The sequence below is a fragment of the Gymnoscopelus braueri genome, assembly GCF_963280865.1.
Source record: "Gymnoscopelus braueri genome assembly, chromosome: 6".
In the NCBI taxonomy this organism is placed as follows: Eukaryota; Metazoa; Chordata; class Actinopteri; order Myctophiformes; family Myctophidae; genus Gymnoscopelus; species Gymnoscopelus braueri.
Genome location: NC_137607.1, coordinates 42,231,118 through 42,240,987, shown reverse-complemented (window position 1 = coordinate 42,240,987; position 9,870 = coordinate 42,231,118). Strand labels below are relative to the sequence as shown.

The 9,870-nt window shown below is 43.2% G+C and overlaps 2 protein-coding genes across 3 annotated transcripts; one reads left to right on the top strand and one right to left on the bottom strand.

Annotated features, from left to right (window-relative positions):
* Positions 1–350: 350 nt before the first annotated feature.
* LOC308086942 (negative elongation factor C/D-like) lies at positions 351–2,105 on the top strand (the record flags this gene model as incomplete). The annotated part of the gene is made up of 1 exon (XM_080430585.1): positions 351–2,105. The coding sequence occupies one exon, from the start codon at positions 351–353 to the stop codon at positions 2,103–2,105; it is 1,755 nt and encodes a 584-aa protein (XP_080286711.1).
* A 1,915-nt stretch (positions 2,106–4,020) lies between these two features.
* On the bottom strand, positions 4,021–9,523 carry ifi44g (interferon induced protein 44g). Of its 2 annotated transcripts, XM_080431118.1 has the most exons (8): positions 9,401–9,494; positions 8,419–8,655; positions 7,906–8,133; positions 7,085–7,280; positions 6,665–6,817; positions 5,718–5,889; positions 5,001–5,101; positions 4,021–4,437 (listed from the first exon to the last, which is right to left on the bottom strand). In XM_080431118.1, the coding sequence occupies exons 2-8, from the start codon at positions 8,562–8,564 to the stop codon at positions 4,234–4,236; spliced, it is 1,200 nt and encodes a 399-aa protein (XP_080287244.1). In that variant the 5' UTR covers positions 8,565–8,655; positions 9,401–9,494; the 3' UTR covers positions 4,021–4,233. The 2 variants fall into 2 exon arrangements, with proteins under 2 accessions (XP_080287244.1, XP_080287245.1); XM_080431119.1 differs by lacking the exon at positions 8,419–8,655 and having other exon boundaries at positions 4,022–4,437; positions 9,401–9,523.
* Between the last annotated feature and the right edge of the window lie 347 nt (positions 9,524–9,870).

Below are 9,870 nucleotides of genomic sequence, written 5' to 3'. Positions count from 1 at the left end.
GGAGTCAAAATATGTCATAGATATATGTCATAGACGACTGACGTCACAGATGTCTGACATCTCAGGTTGGTCACATGAAGTCCCAGATCCACTTCAGAGCCATGCTGTTCCCATGTGGATGCAATTATCCACATTGATTTGATTATTTTACCCCTCAACACCAAATCTACAAGTTCACCTGGCATTATATAACTTAAACTAATTAACCCCCCACACCCACCCCTACTTAGTCTAGCACAGTGACATCACTGATTGTTTCACCCATTGCATAAATACAGGAAGCCTCTGAGAACATGTTTTTTTTATCTCTGCTACAGTCACTTTGTACATTTTTAAATTTTCCTGTCAAGATGGACAAGGAATATTATGTTCACTGGGATGGTTCAGAAAGTATTATGGAGGATGATGATAGGTATGTTGAAGGAGAAAGGGATAGGAAAATCCAAGATTGTCTTCAGAAATTCTCTAGTAGAGATTACATAATGGAGCCTGCTGTCTTCAACACCCTTAAAACATATTTCAAAGCAGGGGGTTCTCAGGAACACGTCGCCCAGCTCCTGTCTGAGAACTACACCGCGGTGGCCCGGTCTGTCAACCTGCTGGCAGAGTGGCTCATCCAGATGGGCGTGGACCCAACCGAGGTAGAGGAGCGTGTGGGGAATCATGTCAAGAGTCTTCTGATAAAGCACTTTGACCCTCAGAAAGCAGACTCAATCTTCAAAGACCATCCAAGCGGAGAGATACCTGCGTGGCTTGAACAAATGATAGCCCACCCTACCTGGAGACACCTATTCTGCAAGCTGGCCGAGGCTCACCCCGACTGCCTGATGCTCAACCTCACAGTTAAACTTATTTCAGACGCAGGGTACCAGGGCGAGATCACCAGCGTGTCGACGGCGTGTCAGCAGCTAGAGGTCTTCTTTGGAGTTCTGAGGACCTCTCTGGCCACACTGCTCGACGAAGGAGAAGACAAGCTGGAGAAGAATCTTCCGGGATTCGCAAAAATGGTGTGCCATGGCGAGCACACATACCTTTTTGCCCAGGCCATGATGTCGGTCCTCTCACAGGAGGAACGGGGTGGATCGACCATGCGTAGGATTAGCCAGGAGTTGCAGAGATCAGCACATCAGATGGGGCATGATGCCAGTCAGATAACCCTCGCGTTGGGTACAGCGGCCGCGTACCCCAGAGCGTGCCAAGCCATGGGGGCCATGCTGTCCAGAGGAGCCCTCAATCCCGCAGACATCACTGTCCTTTTCAAGATGTTCAGCAGCGAGGATGATCCGCCGCCTCCAGTGGAACTGATACGAGTCCCTGCCTTCTTGGACCTCTTCATGCAGTCCCTCTTTAAGCCAAGCTCAAAGATCAACCAGGACCATAAGCACAAGTACATTTACATCTTGGCCTATGCTGCCACTGTGGTTGAGACATGGAAAAACAACAAGAGAGTCAAGATCAATAAAGATGAGCTGGAGTCTACTTCTGAAGCCATAAAAAAGGTCCATAACTTATGTTGTAACGAGAACAAAGGCACTACAGAACTGGTGGCTGAACTCAGCCACCTGTACGAGCGCATCCTCTTTCCAGTAGTTGCCGTGGGGGTTTTGAGGTGGGTGGATTGGACTGTGTCCGAGCCGTCCTACTTTCAACTCCAAACAGACCACACTCCAGTTCACTTGGCGCTGCTGGACGAGATATGCACATGCCACCAGCTGCTGCATCCACAGGTCCTCCAGCTGCTCATCAAGCTGTTCGAGGCTCAACATTCCCAGCTGGACGACATCGAGCAGCTGGAGCTGAAGAAAACGCTGCTGGATCGCATGGTTCACCTGCTGAGCCGCGGCTACGTTCTGCCTGTCGTCCGCTACATCCGCAAGTGTCTGGAGAAACTAATCACAGACTTCTCTCTCATTCGATACTTTGTCACCGAGGTGTTGGATGTCATTGCTCCTCCATACACGTGGGATTTTGTGGGTGTCTTCCTACCTATCCTGGAGAATGACAGCATCGCAGGCACAATTCCCACAGAAGGAGGCCTGCACGACCCTGTTGCTGAATTCATAGCTCATTGCAAGGATCATAATCAATCAATGATGATTAATTGATTTGAAAAAGAGTTTGCTGGACACAAAGACACGTGAGCAATACTCTTCTATCTTCTGCTGGACATTGGATTAACTCTTAAAGTAGATACAGCGTCACCCCAATGTGCTATGTGTGTGTCTGTGTCGTTGGAGATAATCTTACAAACTCCATGTATGGGCATATTACGTCTGTGACGTAACATGTGATGTAACAGAAATCTGCCGATGGAGGGTCACGTTTTGGGACAATTTGCACCCGTTAACATTGAATAAATGAATACTTTATTAGTAAGAAATGTAAACAGCACTGAGTCGGAGGCACATTAAGACATTTAGGCTAAAAGGATAACACACATCGTGAAGGCCACAAGCCATATATGTTAAAAAGGATATCATACTGTATGTTTTATATAAATGTATGTTTTGAAATATTTCACCACCAGCATCCGTATTGTGGGGAAAGCTTTTGCTGAAAATAGCAGATCAACAAGCTTTCGCTGCGACACGTTGTGAGCTTGTCGCTCGGCTATTTGCAGCGAAGATATTTAATGTAGGGCGAAACAAAAAAATATACTAGTATAGAGCCCTGAGGGACTCCGCTCAGCAACGTATGGGGTTTAAGTGGTTAAGTTGAAACTTATATTGGAAGTCATAGGGCTTGGATCGGGCTGAAACGTACCCAGAGTTTCACTTTTTTTGTCATTACAACAGGATATTGCGAGTCGCCCACAAATATGTTAATATAACCTTAACACAAAACAAATTAATGTAAAAATAAATCTCATGGTATCTTTAAAACGGTGAAAATTTTGTTATTGATCCAAGCCGGAACACAATCGATTGATTAGAATACACATGCTCTAAAAATGCACGAAAAGGTTGGGAACCACTGCATTACAGCGTTGCTCTGTAATATACTTCCTTATAGATTTGAAATAGGGCTAAAGTTGTTAATTCATAATGTTTCCCTTACTAGAAATGGAGTGGAGTCAAAAGTACAATATTTTTCTTTGTAGGCGGATCACGCCGTCACGATCATGTCACTATGACTCGGCCATAACCATATAAGGAATTCCCAATAAAGCTACGCCCAAATATGGAGTGTATTGTGACAACACATACACCGTGTGGTTGGACCAAGGGGCCAGCTAGAGATTTTTACATTGACTCCAATACGGAAGATACGCTGTTTTACCCCTGCTGGTGTCAGAAAGAATTTATCTTAACGCAAGCGGATGGGTTTTTGACAAAAGTTAGACTAGGTTTTCTTACCTTAATAAAATTTGTGATAAATACTATATGCTTCCAGTCGCTAGTTTAAAGTCTCCTTTCAATCATCATGATATGCGTTTTGCTAAATTATGGTCCCATTTATTTTAAAATTGACGATTAAAGTAGGCTATGCACTAGGAGAGGCGGGATGATTTGATTGACAAGCTACACAACCAATAGCATTCATTCCCCGCCCCCGCTCTTGTTTGACAAGCTCTCATTGAAAATGAATTACATAGGCGCGTCGGCCGACTCCCGTCTGAAAGGACCCTTAATTATTTAGCTGGGGACACCCTGGAACCCCCATCAATGACCCCTGGGGGGCTGCGGACCCCACTTTGAGAACCAGTGATCTTGATGACTTTGGTCAGTCTCCCAGGTAGCAGACAAAAGCACACTCACCACCTCATGTGTCTGTAACCTGTGCCCGCAAGCAAGGAGCACTTCACCCATTGTCAATCATGTGTTCGTATAATTGGTCCTCAATAATGATCATTATGATAAGATGGCACTATTTCAGTCTACTCACTCTGCATCTCATTGGTGGCCTGTAGAGAGTTCAGAAACCTGAATACGTTATTTGTTTTTATTTAGGTTTGGTGCTCGCATTGTTGCTGGGAGCTAAAGTTGAGGTTAAACTCTCACTCAGTCCGACAAGTTTTGTACCATCTAACCATACATGTTTTAAATAAAATGATGTTCCTTGTGTCAGAAATCAATGTCAAACTTTTCCTGACTGAGTTGAAATCTAGAAATAATCCCTCTCGCTTTATTGTGTTTTGTACAAATATGTTTATGTATATGCATTTTGGTCAATCAATCAATCAATCAATCAATCAATCAATCAATCAATATCAATACATCAATAGCCTACAATTTAGGCAATATCATCTATATATGTCGTTTTTGGCTGTGTGACAGTATGGTCCTGGAAGTGGAGGTTGGCGTACTGCAGTATGTGGTCAGCAGCCCTGAGCAGCAGAATGTCTGTGTTGATGTCCACTTCAAGCTCACTGGAGTAGTTCTTCACTGGAACGATGTAGGAGGTGCACATACCCAGCACCGCGCCGGCCTTAGACATCTAGATGTGCACGCACGCACGCACACGCACACGCACACACACACACACACACACACACACACACACACACACACACACACACACACATGACATCAACAGCATGTTTCTATAACATATACAGTATACTGGTAGATACATAGATACATAATAGAGATACTGATAAATGCCATATACCAGCATTCTTTTTTTTTAAAACCCCTTTTCTCCCTAATTTAGTCGTTGTGCCGTTGATTCCTCCCCACACATATGTGTTGTCACTGCTGTTGTAGCCTACTGACTCGCCTGCCAGTGAGGAGCCCCCACCGTGAGGACGTAGGGCCTTCCTTCTCTTACTCCTCCCGCCCCACACTCCCTGCTGACAGGTGCCGCCCCAGCTGGTAGGAATACAGAGACACCCTCCCCGCCTGGCTTCCCTCCCCACAAAGCGTGTACGTATAGACGCTCGACAAAGCCGGATGTGCGGTAGATTCGAACCCACAACCTCTGCGGTGGTGGGCAGATACTTTATCACTGTGCAACCCGAGCGCCCATACCAGCATAATTTTTTGTAAAAACAAACTCACCGTTTGCTGAATGACTCTGCTGTTGTAAACCTGGCTGACATCTTTGGCTGTGTCCTGACACACCTCGTCCACATGAGTCAGCACTGCCACCTGGTGGACACCTGATAGCACACATAAGCCAATCCGCCATAAATGTATGCCCTATTTTATTTTATGTTAGTCGTACAACAGTGTCAAGTAAAAGTAACAAGAATAGCCGATCTACAAGCTGACAAGGCACTGCAATTTTAGAGGGGAAACGTTTTTGAGAAAGTCTCACCTATAATGACATGCCCAAAATAGAGAAGCCAGGTTGAAAGTGGTAAACGTCTACCTACAGTATGTTTTTTTGATATAAATATTTAACCAATGAACAGTATTGACCAGAGCTTGTGACTAAATAATAACTACAGTACATTGGATCCATGATTTCCTGAAAAGTAACGGTTTTGGACATACAAGGTGATATTAACCAGTGGCGTAAGTAACATTTTCAGGTATTTTTTACTTACAGTACTTCAGTATTTAAAAATGTCAATACTTTTACTTCTACCCACATCTCAAATATATTATTCTATTACAGTTACTTTGTAGATTTGGATTATTATTACAAAACACACTAACCATCCGAGCTTGCAGTTCGGCTATTTTCAAAAGATTTTTTATACATTTTGAACTTGTGAAATGGGAGTACATGTGAGTACTTCTTCCATCACTGATATTAACGCAAGTGCTCACCCAGGTCACCGATGTGCTCTCGGAGCTTTTGGAAGGTGCTGGCCAGACCTTTGGAGTGACAGAGGACCTTGGAGGCATCCAACACAAACACCACACAGTGCACCTTGTCCTGAACGCTGGGTTTCTTCACGTAGCCCGCGCTCTCTGACGTCACCGGCTGCTCCGGGATAAACTGCATGACACCGACAAGGACAAGGATTTTTGGGGTTTGTACATGGAGATACATACAGTATCATTTCTTGGTTTGTCCACCAGAGAGTAATATGCTTACTGTACGTAACATTTATAGAATCTTAGTGGAGTTATGTGAAGACCGAAATCTTCAGTCATTTTGTTTTGTTTTAACTGTATAATGGTGGAATTCCATTGTATTATATTTTAATTTGATTGTGAAGTGTGAATGTTTGGACCCCAGGAAGAGTAGCCTTCACTGCGTGAGGACTAATGGGGATCCGTAATAAACGATAAACAGGCCCTGTTTAACCAAAAAATTATTCAAAATTATTTAAAAACAATCTACAATGCAAGCTTGTTAATCTGCTATTTTTTTAATTGTTTGAGTTTTTTATTTATTATTTAAAATAAAAAATGGGATTGTTGGATCTGAGATCATGAATTCACAAAATGTGAAAAATATTCATACACAGAAAGATTATTATAATAAAATAATGATAATTGAAAATGGACTTCCTTGGCCTATACTGGCAGCGTGCACAACACATTGGCGTGAAAAAGATTTTCCTGACAGCCAATTACAGGGATGCAAAACAGAGGCCTTCAAGACACAATCCTAAATATCTTCTAATCTAGATAAATAGCATCAATTTCAAAGTTATTTTATCTTAGCCATTAGAACATCAGAAATACCTACTAACATCAACGACATCCAGCCTGATAAAAAACACATCCAACCATGTTGACATCATGATCCCAGCACCCCTCCTCACCTTGTGGCCATCAGGGGCGTGTCCTTTAACCACTGACAGGGCGTCAGGGAGGGTCAGTCCACTGGTCTCACCCTCTCCCAGTCCCATGACATCACACAGCACCAGGCCTGTAGACTCCTCCCCTCCCTGACCACGGATGGGGAATGACTGCAGCTGGCACAAAATATAAGACAATCCTGATTATAAGACAATACCCCAGTTTTCAACAGTTGATTTTGGGTTGCTTGTCAGCGTGCGCAAGAAATATGGTGCTGACTGGCCTAGTAGTTTGAAAGATTAACTGCACACACACACACACACACACACACACACACACACACACACACACACACACACACACACACACACACACACACACACACACACACACACACACACACACACACATACAAGTTCCTGCTTCCTGCCCTTCATCCATACCTTCTTGGTGAAGCTGCCAGAGGCTGTTCCCACCATGGCGTGGTTGATCACTCTCCCACTGAAGACTGACTGCAGTGAGCCGATGAAGCTGGACTTCCCAGAACCCACGGGCCCCAGCAGCAGAACGCGGACCGAGCTGGCCTCCTTGCTGCTGGGTCGGTACGAGCTGACGGACTCCCGCAGGGCATCCCTGTGGCTGGAGGGACAAATGAAGACTTTCAGTTAAAGGAGTGTACTGGTTCATAATAATGTTCTGCCATGACCACTTTCAACCGAACCTAGTAGTGAAGGGAGGGTATATTAGCCTGGTAAAGACCCTCCCTCCGGAAATCTAATTTCCATAATCAAATGGAAATGAGATATAGCCCTGTGTACAAAACAAAAAGGAAATAAGTGTCGGGACGTGTATGTGTGTGATTGTGGATGTACAGTATATGTGCACATGTTTTGCACACATGCATACAAGTATGTCCTTACACTGTAAGCCAAATTGCTGAACAAAATGGGTTGCTCTGATGTCAAAAAAGAAAGGAAAAAGGAATTGGGTCACAAAAGAAAATACTATATATATATATATATATATATATATATATATATATATATATATATATATATATATATATATATAATGTTACAAAATTATACAAAGTGACACAGCTATGAAACAGGGCTTACTGTAAGTGGTTATGGACTTTATATCATTCACATATCACATTAACTAGAGAAGACCAATTAGCTATAGGACTGTAGTGGTATATGGGCAACATCATGCTCTCAGCTCTATGTTTACAAACATGCATTCTATTAGTGAGAGTACTCACTCCTCAGTCCACTGCACTTCCCTCCATGGAGACTCCAGCTTAGTGTGCTGGAACATCATGGCAGTTTCTTTGGGGACCTCACCTCCCTTGGCTGTGGCAGCACTGACGCTACCAAATGCTGGTGGAGTGGCAGCACTACCAAATGCTGGTGGAGTGGCAGCACTGAGGCCACCAAATGATGGTGCTGCAGTTGCAGCAGCAGCTCCAAATGAAAATCCTCCATCCATGCTGATGATACAAGAAAACATAAAAAGTATAATAGCAAGTCAGCCACATACAGTCAGTTGGTAGTAGCCTATATCAGTGGTTCTATAACGATTATACGTCAAGGACCCCCTAATTAATATGCATTTGTCCGTGGACCCCCATCTGAAAATATGTTGTGCCCGGGCCCCCCCATAAAAAGATTTTTGTTGTTAAAATGTTTAAAATTTATATATTTTTAATAGCAGATCAACAAGCTCACAACCCCACTATGAAAACCGCTGGCCTATATAATTTAGCTAAATCTACCATGAACGCTGTCGCCTCACAGCTTGAAGGTCCTGGTTTCGATTCCCGCCGGAGACGCTGTGGGTGCTGGTGGCGTGTTCTCTCATCCGCGCCACCCTTACCCTAGGTGGGGTTGGCGAAAGGGCCTTTCTGTGTGGAGTTTGCATGTTCTCCCCGTGTCCCCTTGGGTAGGTACCCTCACAAAAAACATGCAGTAATCCTGGTCTCTATACTGCCTCCCCTGGTCAGCCAGGGCGCCTGATGGAGGGGAAAGGAACTGGTTGGAATAACGTGTTCCTTCCAAGCGCTACTTCCTACAAGGGAAACTAGCCCCTGGGCCCTGTCAGGTGATAAGAAGCGGCCTGCTCACTCCTCATGCATTGAAGGAAGCATAAGCTCAGTTCGGGGCTCTCCCCAGGCTGGCAGAGGGAGAGTAGCGCCCAGGATTACAGCTTGGGCAACTGGCACTGGGCGAAAAAATGGGATACAAAAATAGTGTGATAAAAAATGTAAGTAAATCTACCATGAAGTGATATTAGTGTAGGCCTACTGCTCCTTTCTTGAGATGAAACCTTTTTAAAATATCTTGTTAATGTGTAAATGTGCTAGCCTATGTAATGAGAAAAACTGCAAAAACAGTAGGCAGAGCATGAAACCTGTTCTTGGTTAATTATATTATGTATTTGACTGTCTTAGAGCACTAATTGATTTGATTAGGTTTGCAGCCAGGTATACAGACGGCCTGTAGACTAGCGTAGGCCTATTACTATCTGACATGTAAATGTCTCTATGACACATGATAGACACATTGTGAGCTTGTAGTTCTATGTGTCACTGTGTGCAGTGAGAACAGTTTGAACAAAGAAAAAACACATTATCACCAAAACATTAAACAGATGTGTCAGATTAAACATGTCAAGCATGGTAGGCTGGTAAAGTCACCTTAAAATCATCTCGTTTTACATTATTGTTTTGATGAATGCATGTATTGCTATGTTCATACCTGACTTCTCCAAAGCTGTAAATGTTGAGATTGAGAAGTTGAGAAGTTATAGTACGGTAAGTCCACAGTATGTATGGTCTGCTTTAGATCAGAGACTGGGAAATGGAGGCTGATGTTTTTGAATAAATGAAACTTAGCGAAAATGAAAGTGAAACTAGAAACGGGACAATGGAGGATTGGCTTTATGATTAAATGAAACTCAGGATAGATAGGCAGGCTACTGGTGTAAAGTAACTGATGAGTACATGTATTCAAGTAGCCTACTGTACTTAAGTAAAGTACTTTTTTACTTTAGTGGAGTATTTCCAATTTTCTACTCAGCTATACGAGGAAAATATTGTGCTTTCACGTATACAATTATTTCAAAACTTTTACAGTTACAAGTTACTTTGTAGATTTTGATTGTAAAGTCAAAGTAAAAGTCCAGAATTCAAAATTTACTTGAGTAAAAGTACAAAAGTATTGGTGTC

Coding starts and splice junctions, on each gene's coding strand:
- ifi44g (XM_080431118.1), bottom strand. CDS start 8,564: ATGCAAACTCCACACAGAAAGGCCCTTTCGCCAACCCCACCTAGGGTA. Junction 8,134..8,418: donor GTGAGGCGACAGCGTTCATG/GTAGATTTAGCT, acceptor TTGTATCATCAG/CATGGATGGAGGATTTTCAT. Junction 7,281..7,905: donor GAAGTGCAGTGGACTGAGGA/GTGAGTACTCTC, acceptor TTGTCCCTCCAG/CCACAGGGATGCCCTGCGGG.